We start from the raw sequence: 23,848 nt of genomic DNA, 5'->3' as shown, positions 1-23,848 counted from the left end.
GCTTTTTGCGGCCATTATAGCTTATGTATTTCTCAGATACAGCTTCTTTCTTTGGAATAATACAAGTTCTTACACTTATAAATTAAAAATCCAATTTGGTGTCCCTGCTAACTGTCAGATTTTCTTTTTTCTTGTGAGAGCCATACTCTTGGTGAAAACATTTGACTTTGTTCAACTAATACAGTGTAGCTTTTCTAACGTTATAAAGTAACTAAACCAGAAGCATGGAGAAAATTCAAAAATTACCATAGCTATTATGAGCACTTTTTTACATTATGAATTTCTTTTTTTACCCTACTAGGTCTGTGTATTTTTCTCTAATCAGTTGGGTGTATTCTAACTATATGTGGCTTGAACGGTGTTTTCTCCCCAGGAACTTGTATGCGCGCAACTATTCCTTTTAACTTTTGTCTGGCTTTAACCTTAAAGTTCAGATTTTTTTTTTTTTTTTTTTTTTTTTTGAGACTGAATCTCACTCTGTTACCCAAGCTTGGATGCAGTGGCCTGATCTCGGCTCACTGCAACTTCCACCTCCTGGGTTCAAGTGATTCTCATGCCTCAGCCTTCCAAGTAGCTGGGACTACAGGCATGAGTCACCATGCCTGGCTAGTTTTTCTTTTTCTTCTTTTTTTTTTTTTTTTTTTTGTATATTTAGTAGAGATGGGGTTTCACCATGTTGGCTAGGCTGGTCTTGAACTCCTGACCTCAGGTGATCCTCCCACCTTGGCCTCCTAAAGTGCTGGGATTATAGGCATGAGCCACCTTGTCCAGCCGGTGTTCAGATTTTATATTTGCTTCTGGCTTAGAGTTTCAACTGAACTGTCACCCAAGCAGCAGCTGCCAATACCTGCTGGGTTCTTATTAAGAACTCCTTAATTGGCAACATTATAAATGATGGATTCTGACAATAAAACACCTGAGGGCCAAGTGATCATCCTGCACCTGAGGTAAACTATCTCACCTTTTGATTGGCCTAGTTTTGTAGGCAACAATTTTCAAGATGACTTCTGAGATGTTCTTCTTATTATTTTGACTGGCAAACAAAGATATGAACAGTAAAGCACAGATGAAAAGTACTTACCACAGAAGTGTTTAAGCTTGACATAACAGGGCTGTGGACAGCCATGCATTTGTTGGACGGCTGTTTGCAAGCTGACATTAGTAGCAATACTTCCTTGGGATCTGTTGCAACTTTGACGTCAGACAGTCCTTTTGCCCAAGCTGATGAACCCACCAACCACAAGAAGGAAAAGACTACAGTGACAATGAAGTCCTACAGAAACAAACCAGAAGAGAAAACGGTAAAAGAAAATGTGAGTTCTAGAAAAAAGTTGATTTCTTTATATAACTATTTGGTTTGCTTTTTGGAAAAATTTAAGATCCCATTGCACTGGAACCAGCGAAAACATTTTGAAAAACAAACAAAAGAAAGCTTTATGATATTATATTTATCTTTCTATAAAATAAATGTAAATAGTCATATTTATTAAATGCTTACTATATCCCAGGAACGATGCTAAGGACTCTATAACCCACACCTAACATCCCTGTAAGGAATGGTACATCATTCTATTTGCAGATGTCAAACTAACATAGAGAACAGTTGAATAGCTTGTCTGAGACTTCACAGATAATTCGTGATGGCATCAGGATTCAAACCCAGGCAACCTGAATACTGAGTCCAAGTTCTTTTTTTTTTTTTTTTTTTTTTTTGAGACGGAGTCTTGCTCTGTGCCCCAGGCTGGAGTGCAGTGGTGCGATCTCGGCTCACTGCAAGCTCCGCCTCCCCGGGTTCACGCCATTCTCCTGCCTCAGCCTCCCGAGTAGCTGGGACTACAGGCGCCCGCCACCTCGCCTGGCTAATTTTCTTGTATTTTTAGTAGAGACGGGGTTTCACCGTGTTAGCCAGGATGGTCTCGATCTCCTGACCTCGTGATCCGCCCGTCTCGGCCTCCCAAAGTGCTGGGATTACAGGCTTGAGCCACCGCGCCCGGCCTCTGAGTCCAAGTTCTTAACCACCAAGTTGTGATTCCAAACATGTAGACACATCTGCTAATTGTTTAAGACTCTTGGATGGCAATGTTCACTCATTCATTCATCCATTTGTTCACTTAACAAACCAATGTGTTATCTATATGTTATTGGTTAACCAATGTGTTAACCAATGTGGAACTATGTTAAGTGGAAGACAATAAGAGCTGTAATGTTTTTGAGTGCCTGCTATGGGTGAGAGGTTTTGTATAAAATTATTCTTACAATAATCATGTTAGACAGTATTTTTATGTCCATTTTAAAGAGGAGAAAGCTGAGGCCGGGCACGGTGGCTCACGTCTGTAATCCCAGCACTTTGGGAGGCCGAGGCGGGCAGATCACGAGGTCAGGAGATTGAGACCATGCTGGCTAACACGGTGAAACCCCGTCTCTACTAAAAATACAAAAAATCAGCCGGGCGTTGTGGCAGGTACCTGTAGTCCCAACTACTCAGGAGGCTGAGGCAGGAGAATACAGTGAACCCGGGAGGCGGAGCTTGCAGTGAGCCAAGATTGCGCCACTGCACCCCAGCCTGGGCGACACTGCCAGACACTGTCTCAAAAAAAAAAAAAAAAAAAAAAAAAAAGGAGAAAGTTGAAACTCACAGATATAAGGTAACACATAGAAAGTGGCAGAGACAGAATTCAAATTTAGGTGTATCTGGCCCTGAAAATCAACTGCTGTTTGCAGGGGAAAAAAGCTTTTATCCATATCAAACAAAATTTCTAGGATTTAATGGGATGAGTGTTTTAGAGACCATCTCCAAACTTCTGATGATAGGGGTTACATCTCACATCCTCTCTCATGACTCTGATGATGGGAGCTACGTCTCTCATCCTCCCTCATGACTCGGATCGGGTGGCAGGTGGGAGAGACTAAGATTGAGACCATTAGAACATAGTAGAAAAAATTTTCAGATTGACTATATATATGTTTGATTACAGTAAAAATGTTGCATACTGCTTACCTAAAATAATAAAAATACCAACCAGGAAAGAAAAAAAGTAAATCTGATATGGCAACAGAAACAGGCTGCTCTTTTGCTCTTAATGATAACCTCCTCAAGTAGAAAATTTGGCATGCATTTGTTTCCTGCCCGAGGGCATAGTGCACCTGACTTGCTCTGTTATCTTGCTCTCATGGTGTGGCTGAATTACTTTTCATCATGATCCCATCATCTACACTGAGGGAACTTTTACACTCTAAAGATGCTGTTGTGCCAGACATTTGTTAGGTGTGATCTTTGTGGAGAATGTTCTGGAGGGTCTCACTACTAAGAGTGGCTGAATCTTCTGCAAGTCACTCCATCCAGTGGCTGTTGTGAATTATGTAACTCACCAGTTCACCTTTTTTCATGCTGGCTCTAGAAAATTAAAGGCCAGTGTGTTACCCATTCATAGGGTTTTGATGGCATGGGTATTTTAACCCGGTTCCTTATTTTGTTTCCCTTTCTTCTTTTTACTTTTTACTTTTCATTTTTATTCAATTACACCTTGGTTTTTAAATGTCCTTATGAGCCTTTCTGAGATGAGGTAGAGGTATAAACAAGCAAACAAATACATATCTACAGCTGTTTCAACAGTAATACAAACATTTGGAATAAAGAAACTCAAGTGTTGGTTCTGAATTTGAAATTGGAGGAATACCCTGGGGTATAGAATAGGGTATAGAATACCCTGGGGTATAGAAAAGGGTATAGAATACCCTGGGGTATAGAATAGGGTATAGAATACCCTGGGGTATAGAATAGGGTATAGAATACCCTAGGGTATAGAAAAGGGTATAGAATACCCTGGGGTATAGAATAGGGTATAGAATACCCTGGGGTATAGAATAGGGTATAGAATACCCTGGGGTATAGAAAAGGGTATAGAATACCCTGGGGTATAGAAAAGGGTATAGAATACCCTGGGGTATAGAATAGGGTATAGAATACCCTGGGGTATAGAAAAGGGGGTCATCTTTGGTGACACAAAATTTAGCATTTCAGAACCAGGTAAACCTGTCTCGATCTCTTTCTAATAGTGGCAAATAAATAACCAGATTGACTGTGTCAAATCATGACTTTCTGTTCATGTTCAATCTGGTACCTTCATTCATTCATGCTTTTTTTCAAATAGTAATTTTTGAGTAATGTGCGAGTATTGAGAAAGGTCTTACAGAGGATTAAAAAAATGCAAAATATGGGCTCTGTTCTCTTGATATTACATATTTGTTAGGGCCCACAGTCACCTTAAAGCATTACCTATAGTATGATGGTTTTCATTATTTATATTCATCATAATTAGAAATAGACTTATACTTAAAAAAGAATAGTCATGTGAAGACTTTTCAATTGGAAATTGGAGAAAACTATGTTAGATTTATTTGTTCAAATAATCTATTCATATGTAACATTTATTGAGTGCTTATTATGTGTCAGGTATTATTCCAGGTTTACATGTTTTGACTCATTTAATCCTGACAACTGCACCATGAAATAGACACCAATCCTAACCCCATTTACAGTTGAGGAAATGGAGACACCAAGGGGTATAACCTATGCTTCCAGGCTACAAACCTGTACAGCATGTGAATGTTCTGGATACTGCAAGCAATTGTAACATGATGACGATAAGTATTTGTGTATCTAAACACATCTACACATAGAAAAGGTACAGTAAAAATATAGTATAAAGGATAACAAATAGTACACTTGGATAGGGCACTTACCATGAATGGAGCTTGCAGCACTGGAAGTTGAATGTGAAGGCTTAGGACAGACATTACTGTGCACTACTGTAGACTTTATAAATTCTGTATGATTAGACTACACTAAATTAATGTTTAAAATAGAGTGATTATGCTACCATAACATTACGATGGCTATGATGTTACCAGGGGATAGGACTTTTTCAGCGTCATTATAATCGAATGGGACCACCATCACATATTGTTGGTGATCCATTGTTGACCAAAACATCCATAATGGGGTACATGACTGTACTAGCATGACCTAAGCAGAAGGCTTGCAGTTAAATCGAATGTGGGATAGCTTTCTCATTTGTGTTATTTAATGCCACGTAATGATCTGCCTTAAACTGTCTTCAGTAGTATCAGAAGTAAACAGCTCACACTTGAGAACTGAATTCCTTCTGATGGTTCAAACAAGAATCCAGTTGTTTACAAATATGATCCCTGTCTGTCTAACAGAGATAGTGTGGATACGGAAGATACATTTTAACATTTACTGCTAGGTTATCATACATACATTAAGCCTTTGAAGACCTTTTCTGCTTGCTTTTCTTGTGTTATTTATTCCCATAGAGTGAAGAGGCTGCCCTTCAAAATGTGCTTCAGTGTTTCCAAATTGCGCTTATACTTGTGTTCTATGTAGTCCCCATAAAATCCCAAAAATAGTCGGAGGGGGCATCACTGGCCTTATATTGCAGAGGAAGAAACTGCAACTAAGAGTATTAAGTGATTTATTTGCCCATAGTTCATTACATGGTTCATAAATGTACTCTGAGCTATTCATCTCATTCGGTACCTAAAGAACTTTGACATGAAACCTGGATATGTTTCTGCAATATATTTTAAGTATCTGTTCAGTGAACCAAGAAACAGCTTCCTCAATCAAGGAAGCAGACTGGTTTAATGTTGGCTGGGTGGTTTGTTTCCATTTAGTTTGTTGCCCTCACTTCTCGTAAGTTGCTGTAAGCAAACATATTTTTTGCTAAATGTAATTAATAGTATGAATCTGGGTGTCTGGGATCACGCTGGGGTATAGAAAAGGGGGTCATCTTTGGTGACAGAAAATTTAGCATTTCAGAACCAGGTAAACCTGTCTCCATCTCTTTCTAATAGTGGCATAAGCAAATCCACTGGATATTGATAAAAAATAAACAAATATTCAATTTCTACCTTTTAGTAAAATTACCAATATTTTAATCCAATGACTTTATTATCTGTTTTGGTTACTTGATGACTTTGTTATTTATTTCTGTTGCTGACACTTTTATACTGAGAGGCTATACTAGAAAGTGGACAGTCCAGAGAGTCACTCTCATCTGCACTGTAAATGGATCACTTTGCTAATTCAGCCTCCAATAATTTTAGAATGACACTATGGATCAGGAAACACAGAAAGCAAATAGCAAGATGGCTGCTCAGCTGGGGGCAGAGCTTTGGACTTGTCTTGGAAGGGAGCTAAAAAATGGCTAGCTAGATAGAACAAGTTTCTGTTTCATCCACTTATGGGATTGTTTCATTATTTCATTTGAAGTATTAGTAATAATGACATCTGACTTCCAGAGAGCACCTACAGTTTTCAGCGAAGATCGTATGACCTTCACAACTGTGTGAGGGAGAAGATCATTATATCCATTTTACAGATGAGGAAACTAGATTCAGTGATGTGTCCAAGTTGTCACAAGTAATTGAGATTTGAATTCAGGACATTGGGTTCCCTGTTTAGTGAGTGATTTTTCATTATGCCCAGGTTTTCTGAAGTTTGGGTTGCCTATCCTGGTGGGAAAGAGCAATAGACAATATAGCTCCATCCCTACATAGGGAGAAAGGCATTCTCCTTCCCAATTTCCTTTGACTCTGACTAGTAAAGTCTCAGTTGGGTGCTACACTGTTTTCAATGCTTAGTTAACAAGTGCTAATCTTTTAATTTTTTTCGTCAAAGAAAACTGGCTCTAGGCTCAGATCCTTCAAGTAAGCAATGGTATACCTATGTAGCTAGAATACAGCACTGTTCATTTTCTGTTGATGTATGTTTGTCTTCTAATTATGTCAAATAATGTTGGATTTCTATATTCAACAGTGGTCCAGGGTCTTATTCAAAAACACATTGATTTAAATTTTAAAAATGACTTAATTTAAAGAATAATAATTGTGGCCCTGGTGGTAAGATCAGGGAATGAGAACGCCTGAAGAAATCTAATGCAAGCCACAAACAGGAGCTGCATGTGTAATTTTAAGCTTTAAAGTAGCCACATTTAAAGAGAGAAATCGATGCAATTAATTATATTAATATATTACATATTAATACAACAAACCCCAATACATCAAAATTATTGTTTCATATAGTCAATCTAAAATTATTAGTATGCTATTTTACTTTTATGGTACTAAGTCTTTGAAATGTGATGTATATTTTACACTTACAGTACATCTTAACTCATAATAACCACATTTCAGTGCTCAATAACCACATGTTACTAGTGCTATCTTATTGGAAAGCATAGTTCTAATCCACAATTAACAAATGGAAGCATATTTATATCCATGGTCAAGTGACAGTGACACCCATTTTCCTGTTTGGACGATGCCACACTTTCTTTTGGTAGTTTGGTCTGAGATGGTCCAAAGCTAAGTCATCCCACAGCTTAGCTTTGACAAGGCCAGCATGCCTCCCACATTCCTCTTGGCCTGTAGAGTCCCATAGTTGGGTTTATATGATCACCCAATTCATTGCCTCAGTGGTCTGGTCTGAAAGCAAATCAGTGTGACCAAAGGGAGGCTTGGGCCTTCTGTGTTGGCAGCCCAAAGAAGGAGGTGGGTGGCCCACAGGGGCAATTCTGCCAAGCATGAGCTGCATTTTGTGTTAGGTGTAGGGGGAAAGACTGGCTTGACCACTCTGTTAATAAGACGTGGCAGGCTGGTGGCTGGTAGATGATGAAATAAGGAGGATGAGAGAGGGGAGTAGCAGAACAGGGAAGAGGAAAAGGGAGATGGGGAGACAGGAGGAGGATATGGAAGAGAAAGTGGAGGGGGAAGGGGGAGCATTAGGGGAAGGAGAAGGGGGAGGAAGGTGAAGGAAGTAAAGAAAGGGCAGAGAAGGAGGGGGAAGGAATTGGGGACGAGGAGAGTGAGGAGAGGGGAGCATGAAGAAGGGAGAAGGAAGAGAAAACAGAGGAGGAGGAGGTGGTGGCAGTGTCTGAGAGTAGGAAGAGAGCTCCCTCTCTCCTACAAAGGAGGAGAAAGAAAAGAGAGGACTAGAAGATTCAGAGGTCCCACTACCATCAAGCACTTATCACACACTAGGTACCGTGCAAAATGCTTTATGTGCACCATTTATTTTACAACAACTCTATGAAGCAGGTATTACTACTCTTTGCATGTTATGAGTAAGAACACAAACTCAGTTTCTGGAGGTAAATGGAATGAGTTTAGACCAGATTTGGAGTTTTTGGTCCCAGGAGACCAGTTCCTCTTCTTCCTGACATTGAGTGTGCTTAGACAAATCCCACTAATCCCCTAGACTTTGTAATCTTTAGTGACAAATCCACTGGCAAAGGGGCTTAAACCTGCTGGGTGAGCTCTAGATCCCACTGAATGCCAGTCCTGCTCAGGCCTGGTGTTTTAAATAAGCAAAAGGAATTCTCCTGGGGTAAAAGTGGTCAAGTCATCAAGTTTGCTTATCTTTACTAGAGAGGAGAAATTGAAGTCAGAAAGTCTCTGATCATATGCAAATGGCCAGCTCCAAGGAGCCTGGCATGTGAGTTAGGGCTTTTCCATTTTGGATGAGGACTTCCCACCTGTTTGTCTTTTTGATGGTTATCTCCAGTCTAATAAGCCAAGGACTCTGGGTAGCAGCTGCTTCATTTGCAAAACACTTACTTGGAAAAGAGCCTCTGAATTACCTCTGGTTCACACCCTACCTCAGTTTTTCTTACAGACATCCAAGAGCTGGAGGCTCCACATTTATCCCTTACTGGGCGTCTCTGTGCCTCCTCCAAGCATGGTTTTCTCTGAGCTCAGGCAGAGCTCTCTGCAGGAAGAGGCCCACAGAAGTGGTAAGGGACATAAAAAACCAGGCTGCCTATATTTTCAATGTTGTAGCTGGAATAAATTTCAATTAATATCATTGTTGCTATATTTTCAACTGGGGAGGCAGCAGTTTCTAAGGAGATGATTTTGTGACACCTTCAAGAGATGATTATGATGATAATGATGATAGTGATAATGGTGGTGTTGGTAATGGTGATGATGATGACAGTTGCCAACACTTAGAGAACAGTTATTGAAGTTTTACATACATTTGCTTCTTTAATTTCCCAACAACCCTTTTGGGGTAGGTACTATTGTAATCCCATTTTATAGTTGGGATAAATTACTTAAACCCAGTTTGAAAGGTGCACAGCCAGGATTTCAACCGACGGAATTTGGCTCCACAATCTATGTTCTGAATCTTATAAAAACACAATTGCTTTTAGAAGGCCATGACTGTTTAGGTTCATAACAAAAAGTAAGCAGGGATACAAACATGGCTATCATTTATCTGTTACTGTGTATCATACACTGTGCATTCCATGCGTTACTCGTTTAATTCTCATAATGACACTTTGAGGTGACTATTATTGACTGTATTTTACAGGTGAGAAAGTCAAGGTTCAGAAAGATTAAGTGATTTGCTAGACATCTCAGAGTTACTAAGCTGCTAAACTTTGGTTGCAACATAGGTTTGTTAAGCTCCAAAGTCTGTGTCCCTCACTGGAAGGTGAACCTCATTGTATTGAATGAAGTTCTACCATAAATAAGGTATGATGCCTTATCTATTCCACCTCATTTCATCTTCGCCGCAACCCTGCGAAGTAGCTGTTAGGTTTTCTATTTTACAAATGAAGAAGGAAAGGCTCAGAGAAGTTAAGTAAGTAGAGAGGTTGGGTACCAAACTCAGGTCTGTTTGACTCCAAATCCCATTGATTTTTTTCGTTTGTCCATTGCTGTTTCTGTCTCTTTTCCCAGTCATCTGTTCACACTTTATTATCTTCCCTGCTATGGGCTGGGTACTGTTCTAAAGATGGAAGAGAGTGGGGGAGACCAGCCAAGGGAGATCTGTTCTCCTCCCTCCAGTGGCCTATATCTTTCCAATCTCTACACTGCCTGAGTCGCTTCATGTAAGAACTGTAAGATACACTATTGTCACACTGCCAATTAATCAGGATTTTGCAAAAAGAGAGATGTAGTGGAAGCTGATGTTCTTCTGTTACAAGGCCTTGGTAATAATCAATCATCTTGTTTTATGCATGAAGAATCTGGCTGATGCTTGAGAATCAATGTAGGGTTTCATTGCTTTTTCCCCGAAGTTATATTTTATTATGATTGACATACTGCACTTTTTCTTTTCTAGACTGCTCCCAGATAATTTTATCAATTAATCTGTGGTTGCTCAGCTGTAGAACAGATACTTTCTATTTCTTGTTTTTAACTTTTCTTGTGAAAAGAAGATTTTTAGATCCCCTGCATCTCTCTCTTTATTTCAGTTACAGGCAATTGATTTTATAATCTTGGTGCAAGAGGGAGGTATTCCTGGCTGTTTGGTGAACTCCGAATAGATGCAAAGTCTTTACTAGCTTTCTGCAATAGTATCGTAAATCATATGTTAAAAACACTCCTCAAAATCTGATTTAATTTTCCATTGATCCCGCCTAATCTTTTTATTACAACTAGCACAAATCTTTCAAAGCAAGTTAATAGTAACATTAGCAAATTAATAGCTGTTCAAGATAAATTAATAGTATTAGTAGTAGCATTAATATTAACAGCTCTATTGATTCTATGTTTACTATGGGTCAGGTGCTATGCTAAGCCCTTTACATTCATTATTCTGCTTGATCTTCACTGAAAATTTTTTGTGTTGGTCTTATTATATATAGCTTTTTAGAATAGGAATTATCACATAGTGGTTAAGTCTGCAGTTTTGAGATCAGGCAGTCCTGAAGTCGAATCTCAATTCTTTCTAAGTAGCCCTAGAACCCAATAAAGCCTCAGTTTTCCAACTGTAAAAAGGGGCAATAATGAGATACATTTTCATAGTATTTTTGCCAAGGATAAAAGAAGTAATGCAATAAAATGCTTAGCCCAGCTCCTGAAAGTTCACTCTATTAATTAGTCTTGATACAGGAAATTCAGCGACATATTATAGCTAAAAATACAATATAGAAAAGTATATAGGCATTATCCAGTGGGTTTTGATGGCCATATACATTAGGTGGGTTTACTCATTTATTTAGCAAATCTCTATTGAGAATCTACTAGGTGCTAGGTCTTGGAAATATGGTAGTTAATAGAAATAGACATGGTCCTATACTCATTCTGGTAGAAGAGAGAGCTGTTAATCACAAAAGAATGTATAATTGCATATAGTGATAATAGCTTTGTAGGAAAAGGATTTGGTGTTTTGGAAATTTAAAAATCAATACCTGGGGAGTACTGACCAGCCTAGGGAGACAGAAAGTGACACAGATGTGGTTGCATCCGGGATCTTTTTAGGTTTCGTCCTTGGATGGTTCTCACAGCAGCTTCAGGACTCACATTGAATAATAAATACAACACAAAATGGCTTATCTGGAAGGCCTACGAATTGACATCTAGAGGGAGTGTTGGACTCCTCTTTACTACCTGCTTGTTCCTTTCCTAGGAAAAATGCATGTTGATACCAGGTTGGCCAGGACCAAAGACTTCTTGGGCGATTTGCTGGAGAGGTGGGTATTAGCATGAGGAGAAGACTGCTTGTTTCTTGGGAATTTTGGTGGCTCACATGGCTGCTGAGACTATTGTCTCTCTATACTTGTCCACCTGCAACCCTATGCCTCTTAGAAAGACAAGCGATAAACAAGGTGAGTCCTAGGGGTGAAGAGATTTGGGGTGGATCCATTCACACAATTAAATGTTTTTAGAAGAGTACTCCTGCCTTTCTGTACCCTAGTACCCTAGCAATTTGCTAGGAAAGCTTAGGAAAGCAATGAGGGTTGTTGAGTGTTTCTAAATGAATTACTATCTCATATGGGAAATAGCATCCTTTCCAAAAAATTGGTTATTGGTTTTGACACACCCATCAGTAAGTGTGGAAATAAATAACAAGCTCAATATCCTAGACCAGAGGTGAGGCAACTGTTAAAACCAGGCTGAATGTCTTAAAAATTATTGGGAAAAGAATAAATTTGTGTAATTAGTCAAAGGTCAATCTGAAAATTTGGGAATGCTTATTGAATACCATATCAATCTTTCTTATGTTTATGCATTTTTTTAGCACTTCCAAAATATTTTGGGGGCTGCCATTGAATCAGCTAGATGAAAATGCTAAGATTTAGTTAATTAACAACTAGCCTTATATACTTGACACAAAACATCTGGACATTATAAACATAGCTGGAAAACACCAAATGTCAGGCAGCATATAAATGAAACTTCTGGAGGAAGTGTAGCTTACAGGAGACACGGTGGAAGACTGGAGTCAGAAGCAACCAGACTTGAACTTCATCTTTCACATATACTCTGGACTACAATGTTTTCTCATCAACTGAATAAAACTACCTCCTCACAATTTGTTCTTTTGTATCTGTACAAACCATCTGTGAAGGTAAATTCCAAGACATGTGTGTATTGACAGTCATATATGTATATATGTGATATCACACAAACAGACACAAACTTATTTTTTAAAAAAACAGATAACACAACACCTTTTTTTCTCTATACAATGGCAGATAGTAGAAGCATGGATAATTAAAATATTATACAATTCAAACTAATTTTTTAATTTTTCTAAGTATGTTGAACTTACCCCACCAGTAACCTATATTTGAAAATGGATATGTTCTATGGGAAATTTTTTCAAGCAACTACACTGAGAAATTTTGAGAAAATGACTGTGCATGGATGCAGTTACACCTATCTGTAGTCCCAGCTACTCAAGAAGCTGAGACGGGAGGATCCCTTGAGGCCTGGAGTTGGAGGCCATGGTGCGCTATGATTGCACCTGTGAATAGGCACTGCTCCAAAGTAATCCAACAATTACCTCAAGGATACCTAAATTACCTCAAGGATACCCTATCTCCAAATTAAAAAATAAAACAAAACAATAATTGATCAATCAATCAATTGCTAGCAGGTCTTTCAAGTGCTACCTTCTGAATCAAGTAAGATCCTCTCTGAACTTTGCTTTACGTTCTTTGCAAACACCTTCCCCAAAACCAGAAAAAATTGCACATCTTTCTCCTCCAGAATTATATAATATTAGGGTGGGAAGAAACTGCTGATATAAATTCAGGCTGGCAAATACTCCTTTGAAAACATAATCCTATTATTAACTTACTATTCTACACTACTGGTAATCTCCCAGAAAGAACATGGAAGAGTTGGTATCTGTGGCTGGAAATAATGCAGTGAAGAAGTCAACCTGATGATGGATTTTAAAGTTCTCTGGTCTTCAATATTCAAATCTGTAACATGGGTCAGGAGTCCTTCCCTTATAGGGTCATTGTGAGGATTAAAATTAAATACAAATGTTAAGCATGGAGACTGGAATATTTTAGTCGTTGCATTAAAGATTGTGATGATGATGGTGAAGACAGTGCAGTTGTCAAGTGACATGGCCTCAGTTGGTCATGGCCAGTGATATTTGACCATGAATTCAACTGAAATAACTTTTTTTTTTCTTTCAAACTGGTTTCTGACATTAATTTGAAAATAGGATCACTCCGTTGAGGTTAAATAATTATGGCCCAAACTTTTCCAACCGAAAGTGTTAAGTTACTGGTTCTTTGTAGGTAGAGCTTCAAACCTATTTGGCAATACCTAGGTATCTAAGGGTATAGGTGGAGTTTGTGCGTGTGTGAATATTTCATTTGGTTGCAATACATGATTGGAAAAGAACTTGGGTGACAGTGTAAAGTCATGCAGGGCCATTTGAAGTTCTGTGTAGGAGAATGAGCCGTTAATGTGATCAAGGAATGCTGTGATCATATTGCTACATTGCAAAAAGCACTGAAGGTCCTTGGGCATAGGACTATCTTAATCACCTGTGTCTCTAGTGCCTAGCCAGATATCTGCTGTTAGTAAATTCATATATATATATACACACACACACACATACACATACACACACACACACTCACATTGAATCTACAAGAAGAAAGGGAAGACATTTTACATTTAGCAGAGACGCTTAAAGGAAAAATCATTAGGCCTCAAATTTTGGCATGTTTCTTAAATTCTCTCAAGGATACAAGAAACTCATAATAAAGATAATTCAATGACTGGGGATAGGGATGGAAGAAGGTTTTTTAAAAATATGTTTTTATTATTTTTTCTTTGTTTATGGGTTTTCCCTTGTATGCCCTTTTAAGTGACTAAATTTGAAAATTCTGGCATGATTTTAGAATAGGCATATTTTTACTGCATTTGACCTTCGGCAATTCTGAAAAATTTTCTGTTTGGGGGAAGGATTGTGACTATATTTCACACTCACTCCCACCAGTTTTTTTTTTTTTTTTTTTTTTTTTTTTTTTGCAAATGAGCAAGCGGCATTTACACAGTTAGGTTCATGAAAAGAGCTGCTATTTTTTAAGCATTCCTTATGCCTTTCTAGAATTGAAGACCCATTATTCTGTCATATATCAACCCATCTGTCAACCTGCAACAGATGGTTAAAATGAAGAACTTCTCAAATACCAAGGAGGAAATTATCCTGTGCTTTACCATCTACAGCTTAAATTCAGTCTGACTTCAAAATATTCCTTTGCCACTTCCCCACTTATCATGTGAAGTGGAAAGTGAGAAAAAAATATTGCATTTGAATTACAAATTAGAAGCCATTCCTCAAGAAGATGACTAGTGGATTCATAGATGTTTTTATTCTGACAGATGGAAGGAGAAGATAGACCTGGGTTCTAGTCTGTTATGTTACTTCTTAGGCACATAGCCTATGGCAATAGATTTGACTTCATAGGCTTTTATTTCCCCAGTTGAAATAATAAAGAATTTATACCTTGTCTTAGAGGGTTATTGCAAGAATTAAAAAGTAATAGATAATCTTCTAGGGCGATATCTTGCACAACTAGGCATTGGATAAATGACAGATATCATTATTTTCACCATCAGTTCTCCCCTTTTGTTCTTGTCCACTATTTCCTAAAAATTATTCCAGATAAAAGATTCTGTGTCTCCAGTATGCAAGATTTGAACAGGTGCTTAAAGAAAAAGTGAGAAGTTGTGGATAAAGCTGACGTGTGTGTGTCTGTTTCTCTGCAATGTGTAGTGTTATACAGTGCAACCCACCAAAATGTTGTGGTGGTGTTTGGTATGTATGTGTGTGGAGGTGGGGAGGGATATACAGAAGGAAACATGTAACTGAAATGGTATTGCCTTCTGGGGGCATGCATGCTTTTCGTAAATCTGAGAGTACCAGGGACTTCTGTCCAATCCCTCCCAAAGAAAGTGATCATACATTTTCTTGGTTTTCATTTCAGTCTGGATGAAAAAATATTTGTAATTTTTACTCTGTCTAGGCATAAATAGTAATTGAATCATAGCTTATGTTCCGTGCTTTATTTAGATGATTTGACTTATTTTTGTCAGTTCTATCATATTTCCAATACATAACTGTTAGAATTTCACATTCACAGTTTTTTTGCAGTGGGAAATTTTGGGAGTGTAGGCTCCCTGCCCCCAGAATTATTCTTTTGTAAATGCTGCTGTGTATGGTGGGAGATAATGGCAGGCCTGAACATTTTAAGAAGCAAGATATGTCCTAGAGAAGGACTCTTCGACTTTATGCACGACAAAACTTCCGGACATCTTATTGAAATGCAGATTCTAATTCAGTAAGTCTGGAAGAGGGTCTGACAGTCTGCATTTCTAACAAGCTTCCAAGTGATGCCAGTGCTGTCACTGGACATACTTTGAGAAGCAAATCCTAGCCTGTGAGGAAATCTCCTCCATAAAAACTTCCCAGTCTACTCCAGAATCCACTACTATCTGTGGCCCCATTTGCATACATTGCCATTCTGTCTCATTTGCATTTAAGTAGGTCTCATTCTGCCAGTTCAACTTGAAAATAACTCTATTCCTACTTTCCCTCTTTTAACATTTATTGGGTAATTTTTATATACCAGGTATTGTGCTAAATATTACCCATGGACCCGATTTCAACCCAGCTTCTCACTTAACACCCAACGTAAATCCTGAGCCACATGACTGTATCTCCCTAATACACAGAGCATCTTCCCCCTTTCCTCACATGTCTATGTTTCCAATCCCAAACCCAGACCATGCTTGGTTTATTGATGGCAGTTCCTCTAAACCCAGACAAATCTCGCCAGCTAAAGCTGATTATGCTGTTGTGTCTCATACCTCTATTACGGAGGCTGCTGCACTTCCTCCCTCCACTACTTCCCAACAAGCTGAACTGATTGCTTTAACTTGTGCGCTCTCTCTTGCCAAAGGAATGCACATTAACATTTATAGTGACTCCAAATACGCTTTCTACATCTTCCATAACCATGCTGCCATTTGGGCTGAAAGAGGTTTTCTCACCACACAAGGCTCTTCCATTATCAATGCCTCTCTAATAAAGGCCCTTCTTAAGGCTGCTCTCCTGCCAGTCAAGGCTGGGGTCGTTCATTGTAAAGGACACCGGGAACCAACTGATCTTAACTGCTAAAGGAAATGCCTATGCCAACAGGACAGCAAAAGAAATAGAAAATGCCTCCACACCCACAAATATTCCAGCCCTCACTCCAAAAGACCAGTATTTTTCTTTCTCCTCTATCACCCCCACCTACTCCTCTTCTGAAAACCTGCTCTACCAGTCTTTTCCAACTCAGGGCAAGTAGTTTTTAGATCATGGAAAATTCATCCTTCCTCACCTTAATCCAGGAGACAAAGATTATTTTACTTATTATCTCTCCTGAATAGGATCTGTATTCAGAACGATTGAGCTTTTCCATTCAGACCACCACTCACACCTATGGGGAAAGGGTAATATAATAGATCATTGGCTTAACAACGGGGAATCCTATTCATGTGATGGAAAATGGGGACGAAAGGCTTTGGTACGTAAAACATTATTCCTTCCTTGGCCTAAAAACTCATCGCCACCTACATTAAAAGCTAATATGCCTGATTACTGTTTTTAGAGAACTTATTTTATTAGGGTAGTTCCAAGCTCAAAAATATGCTAACTGGCACCTTATTAGCTACATAAAAATGCGCCCTAGACCCGAAACTTACTGGACTAACTCATTATAAAATTTTCTTTAAAGTGTCCACGCAGTCCCTGGTCACGCTTGAAGCAGTCCTGAGAAACATCACCTCTACCTCAATAATCCCCAGAAGGAACTTATATTTTCTTTATCTTTTCTTATAACCTTATATTTTATAAATAAAAAGACAGGAATGTCAGGCCTCTGAGTCGAAGCTCAGCCATTGTAACCCCTGTGGCTTGCACATATAATGTCCAGATGGCCTGCAGGAGCCAGGAAGTCTGGAGCAGCTGAAAAACCACACAAGAAGTGAAACAGCCATCTCTTGCCTTCACTGATTGACCAGCCTTATGACATTCCACCATTATGACTTGTTGCTGCCCTGCCCCAGCTGATCAATCGACCTTGTGACATTCTTCTTCTGGACAATGAGTCTTATGATCTCCCCACCATGCACCTTGTGACCTCCTCCTCTGCTAAAAATAGATAACCACCTCTAACTGTAACTTTCCACTGCCTACCCCAGTCCTATAAAGCTGCCCCTCTCCTATCTCCCTTCGCTGACTCTCTTTTTGGACTCAGCCCACTTGCACCCAAGTGAATAAACAGCCTTGTTGCTCACACAAAGCCTGTTTAGGTGGTCTTCTATACGGACACGTGTGACACTTACATGAACTAATCTCATCAAATTCTCAATGATAGGATAGGTACTATCATTATCATCAATGAACAGGAGAAAATACAGAGGCACAGAGAGGTTAAGTAAATTGTCCATGTTTAACCAGCTAGTAAGTGGTAGAACCAGGGCACAAATGCAGTCTGACTCCAGAGCCTGGGCCCCCAACCATTAAGGATTTGCTGAGATTATGCCTTACTGGGACTGTGTCAAATGTATTTTTGTAAATCCTGTAGCACCTATTCCTGTGTCATGTCTTATCAATATAAGCGGATAAAGTAAAAAATCCTTTACCAAAATAAAGAAGAAATACATATATGCTGCTTTTCTCTCTTTTCCTAATTGACTGCTTAATGAAACTGTGGAGCTGAATATCAGGGGATCAAGACCAACATTATTAGACAAAAGTCCAATAATATGCACTTAGCTAAATTTGCATATTATTAGAATCTGGTCATGAGTAGTTATGCTATGGGGACACCATTTGATCTATGGTATATTAAAATTTGTTATAATGAAATCTAATTATATGCTGTATTGTGTCCTGTTGATGAGAAAAAGGAATTAGCTACTAAAAAAAGCGAAGGTTCTTCATAAACTATTCTTACTCATAAAGAGGACTCCTGGTTCCACACAAATTTGCAGAACTTAGCCAAAGAAGTAATAATCTTCTACCAGTCTGCAGAGCTCCCCCATTAAGTGCTTCTCATAATATCATTCCATTTTTTGATCTTTTTCACTATTGCTAAAATGAAGCCAAATAGAAAGTGTTCTCCAGAGCACAAAGAAAGCCGCACTCAGTTCTGGAGGTAAGTATGCAACATCTTGATTCCATATTTCACAAACCACTCTCATTCATTTTTTGCACCGTGGCAAATAGTATTGAATCTATTGGAAAACACCTGGGAAGCAAACATTTTGCAAATACTTTGTTTTGATGATTTTGAGAGAATGTGAAAGCCAAATTATGGTACCGTTAAAGTAATTGTGTCTAGCTTAAGTTAAAAAGAAATCCACACTTGCAATCACAATAACCTTTTGAAATGTGTTGGAAATATGGGAGAGTTCAATCATACACAAGGGGAGATGAGTTTTAATTTTTTTTTTTTTGGTAATAAGAAAACCAGCAAGAGTCAAAGTAAACTTTAATAAACCTTTCAAGTCTCCTGGAGTGAGTGGTGCCCTTGCTTTTGTGCATGCATAAAGGTGACGGTTTGTATTTAGGACTGTGTTGCATAAAAATACATATCTTTGAACACTGGAATTGCCTCAGTTCAGAAAGAACTCTCACTGTGGGGGTCATGAGGGAGCTGAGATGGAGGATGCATACTCGTGCTTACGCTTTTTGATGAGATGGCAGGTTGCCTGTAGGTTGTAAATGCTTTGTTTTCTTTCTCTGCATCTTTCTTATGTATGCGTGTGTTTGTTTGTTTGCTTTATGTTTTGATAAATGCATGTTTTTGAATGATTGTATGTCCAATGAATATACAATGCACTCTACTATGTTACTGTTACTGATTTGGAATGACCAGGAACTTTCTTTTGTTTGGTGTTGCTTTAGTGCTACAACCACCTACCACTGTCCCCAGCATACACCCTCCCTTCTCCACCAAACTTCCCCAACGGTTTCAAGGTAATGGTTCAAAACACAGTGCTCCCTTAAAGCAGTTTATGAAGTATCACTTTGGAACAGAGGGTGGTTGAGTTTATTTTTCTGATTTAGTATGGAGGTTTTCTGACTGTGCTCAGGACAGTGGTAGAAAACATCCCTCAGGGATCCTTCCTTTACTGTTTCTCTGTCTCTTGGCTTTTCATTCTTTACAAAGGCAGTAGAATGTAGAGTACAGGGGTTAATTGCTACAGTTCTGAAGTCAGTTCTGGATTCATCTTCACTGACTCATTGTATGGCTTTAGCCAAGATCCCTATACCCTCTAAGCTTTATTTTCCAAATCTGTGAAATGGGTAATACTATCTATCTCACAAAACTGTTGTGAGGATTAAATGAGATGTAACATATGAAGCATTCATTATATGCCTCACATATGGTAAATACACAATATATGTAAACCGTTAACATTATTTCCAGATGTAGTTACCAGAGGCCAGAACCATATAATGAGACTAATTTGCCAGAACCGTATAATGAGACTAACTTGTCAAGAATGAATTCCCAAAGCAGGTCATGGATGACAGAGGTGAAGCCCTTCTGGAAGTGAGACCGTGCATGCTGAATGCCAACTCATTCGACCACAATTGGAAAAATGCACTAGGTTTCATAACCAGAGACTCCCTAACTGGGAACTATATCTGACTGGCTTGGCACTGTGTTAATAAAGGCTGATGTTTGTATTAGGTTAATGCTTCCATGTCCTGGAGACTACACAACAGCTACCCAGTTGAATCTCTCCCTTGAGACACTTGTACTGCATTGTGTGTGTGGCTTTTGTTGGTGTTATCGCTACCTTATTCTGAAGTCTATACTGCCATTTAACTCCCCACAGGTCATGCCTGACTTTGGATTTGTATTGCTATGAGGAAAGAATAGTTATTAAAGTATTTTTCTGAGTCACATTTTCATTTGCTCCAGGGCACTTAATTCTATGCATTTTGACAAAGGAATGCAATCATTCCCACAGATACTGTTGTGGTTGCTAAATCACCTGAGTTTTATCAATACACATACATTTTCTGCAAGACTAACAGGACTTTCTCAAAACTCTGAGTTCTATTCCACAGTGGTTTTGATGAACTTTGCTCATAAAAAAGTAATGAGTACAGGGATTTCTTTCTTCTAATATTCACCCAATTTTTTGTTTCTCAATATGAAATGGCTGTGAGGATGAATTTCATCTTGGCTATTAGAGAGCTCCTAGCTCAACTGGGTCATTTAACAGCTATTTATAAGCATGAATGAGAAGATCTTTCAAATGAAAATTTGTAATTCATTTTTAATATTTTTAAAATGAACAGTCCTCCCCCCATTTTGCCCCCTAATACTTGGCATTCAAGACTAAGGAGAAACATTAACGTGTTCTTTCTTAAAATGACAGATAACAGTGTATTTGTGTGTGTGTGTGTGTGTGTGTGTGTGTGTGTGTTTTAGCTCAATATGAGGAACCAACCTCAGAAACCATTTGAAATTACTTATTCACTTTAAATGAGAACTGGGAAAATTAGCTAGATAATCCAGGACCATAAGAAAACACCAACAGAAACAACAAAAAGTCAATAAACATCACTGATCATTCACTTTGCACCTCATGTCGAGCGTGTTTCTAAACACTGGAAATATAGTCTTGGACAAAAGCAGACCCAATCCCCTGCCCTTGCCAAATATACATTCTTGTGTAGGAGACCAACAATGAACAAGGTAAATTAGTGAAGTATGTGGGAGTTTGGATAGTGGTAAGTATTTTGGAGAAAACATAATTCAGGAAAGAAAGATACAAAATAATCTACCGGTAATTGAAGCAGATGAAGTATGTTGGGGAAACGGGGGCTGAGGTTGTAGATGAGGTGGCCAGGGAAACTTTATTGAGAAGGTGGGTTTTGCATAAACACTTGAAGAAAATATGGGAGCTAGCCATGTAAATATCTGGGGAAGAGTCTTCCAGGCAGAAAGAAGGGGAGGCGGGGAGCCCCTGAGATGGGAGCAAGCCTGGTGAGTTTATCAACCTAGGAAATGAAGACCTTAATTTATTTGCCTAAAATGACTTGAACAGTGGTTCTTCACCTTTAAGAGATCCTTACAGGATGCGATAATAAATATCCAGATATTGCCCTATGGAAATTGAATTTGAGGGAAGGAGAAAACCAGTAGGAAATTGTGGTTGAACTTTAAACAAGAAGTGACAGCAGTCTGGATTAGGGAAGTGGCAGCTGGACTCAAGGAAGAGAAAAGAAGAAGATGGATTTAATGGGGTTTAGTGGGGGATTTGATTTAGGGGTGTGGAGGAAGTGTCATAGGAGACACCTAGGTTTCTGGCTGGGAAGGTGGTAGTTGAGGGCCCAACTCTAAGAATGTGTAATTCCAGGATTCCCAGCAAAGCAAACTACCAGTTGAGCATATTGGCTGGATGTATCTGCCTTGCTGAACTCTACAAGTTCCGGCATGCAGGCAGGTCAGGCTCCTGGATGCCTATTTCATTGAGATACAGGCCCTGGGCTCTATTTACCTTGTTAAAATTATACAAAAGAAAAAACTACCACTGTCTTTCTCTTTGGTTAGGGATGGTTAAGGAAAACCTCTCATTTACTCATTCCAAAATCTTTTAGATGGGAGATCTGCCGGTCGGTATTACCAGCTATTAAGTTCATGAGAGTTGTCTTTGAGAACCCTTTTCCTATTTATCCCCAAAATATGAGACTCTTGAAGTCATAGCTTCCACTCTCACACCTCCTCTCTCTTCCTGTTCTTATCCCTCACCGGAATTTCAGATCCACCCCTCAACTCTTTGCTATTATCCACACATGGAAGACCTATGCTCCTTTGATATGACTTGTCTAAACATAACACTCTCTCCTTACACCTACTTCTTCACCTGCATGTATCAGCTTGACTGATGACAAAATCTCATGCCATATACTGAATTGCCAAGAGCCTTCTTTAGCACCTCTTCTCTACCTATTTCAAGTGAGGCCCAAGATAAGTAACATGGCTCGTAAATGGTTGAACCAGAAGTGAAGTCAAAACTGTGAGGTCCGGGGCCTATGCTGGTAATCACCACCTTACACTACCCCAAGGGAAGACAGGAAGTGGTGACTACCAACTTGAGCCTTGGATTGCACAAATCTTGGGCCTTACTTGCAATGGGAATAAAAACACTTAGCTCCTAGGATTTCTGTGAGTTTTAAATGAGTTAGTGCATATGAAGCACTTAGTTTGTGTCTGTCACGTAGTAAGCCTTCAAGAAAGAGTTCACATTGTGATTAGACTCTATTGCTCTCTCTAATCTGTTGCCATTACCTCGTAATCAAAACACCCTTCCTTGCCTCTATTACCAGTAGATTATTTGATTGTTAACAAAAGCTTTTAAAAACACAGGCTTGCCAATACCCCTCTCCTACTTAACACTTCCAATTGTATAAATAAGTGACTTAGAATTCATCATGCCTTGGAAACATTTTTTGAGGAGGGTTCAGCAATCCTTTACAGAATGTAAATCCGTGCGCTACAATTAGGCCCATCCTACTTTTAATAGCTTTATTTCTTCCTAAATCCTCCAACTTCAAATAATTTACTCATCCTCACAAGCGTTCACATACCCTCACTCACACATACCTACATTCATACACATACACACTCCCACTTCGCTCTCCTGTTTCTGATCCATTACTCTAGTTCTCTCCTCACAGAAAAAGCTTCCTACTGTATTTGCCCCCAGAAGCCCACATTTTATTGTCACATTTGACCTTCTCCTGTCCCTCCCTTCCAAAAAAACAGTTCCCAAGTTTCTCTCGTTGGAATCAATTCAATTCCTTGTCCTTTCTTCATATATAGCTATTGGCTTTCCTCTCCATGTGGGTCTTGGTGAACCAAATATCCCTAAAATCAGGGTACTCTATCATTCAACTTTCTCTGGGCCTCAGGGCCTAGTGCAGTATTTTGCACATAATAATTTCTCAATTCAACTGTTTGTTGAATTCAATTAGGAAGATTTCAGTTTCTAAGATCTGAATGTAAACATGCAGACAGCATTTAAGCATTGCGTTTACCCAGCCACCTGCTGCTCCCTGGTTCACAGTTTACCTTACAACTGAGTCTGAGAATTGTATTTGCATAGCCATTTGTTTTTCAAATTGCCAACAGGCCCAGATCTGCCCAGTCTTTGCATTGCTACATCTTACATTTAGCTGTCACCAGTGAATCTTTTCAGTGAGATTTGCCCCCTCACAGTATAGACCAGAGATTAAAAACTGGTTCAGCCAGTCTGACTAGGTTAAAAAAAAAAAAAAGCATCCTGTAGGGGTAGAGTGAATGTGGAAACGGCTCTTCAAGGGTCACAGGTTTCTGAGGTCCACCTTTGTCCTGGTCAACATGTTTATTAATGATTGGGAAGAAGGCTTACATAACATGTTTTCTTTTTTCTTTTCTTTTCTTTCTTTCTTGTTTTTTGTTTTGTTTTGTTTTGTTTTTTGAGATGTATTCTTGCTCTGCTGCCC

The 23,848-nt window shown here is 38.9% G+C and overlaps 1 protein-coding gene across 2 annotated transcripts in view; it reads right to left on the bottom strand.

Annotated features, from left to right (window-relative positions):
* Nucleotides 1-23,848, bottom strand: part of SYNPR (synaptoporin) — a 330,505-nt gene that overhangs the window by 6,583 nt on the left and 300,074 nt on the right. For both annotated transcript variants that reach the window (XM_050781255.1, XM_050781256.1), the window contains one exon: nt 1,082-1,273. In XM_050781255.1, coding sequence (XP_050637212.1) covers nt 1,082-1,273 — 192 coding nt within the window. The remainder of the gene's footprint in view (nt 1-1,081; nt 1,274-23,848) is intronic.

The sequence above is a fragment of the Macaca thibetana genome, chromosome 2 (assembly GCF_024542745.1).
Source record: "Macaca thibetana thibetana isolate TM-01 chromosome 2, ASM2454274v1, whole genome shotgun sequence".
Classification (NCBI taxonomy): Eukaryota; Metazoa; Chordata; class Mammalia; order Primates; family Cercopithecidae; genus Macaca; species Macaca thibetana.
The sequence above is the reverse complement of the archived record's forward strand: the minus strand, read 5'-3'. Positions and strand labels throughout refer to the sequence as shown.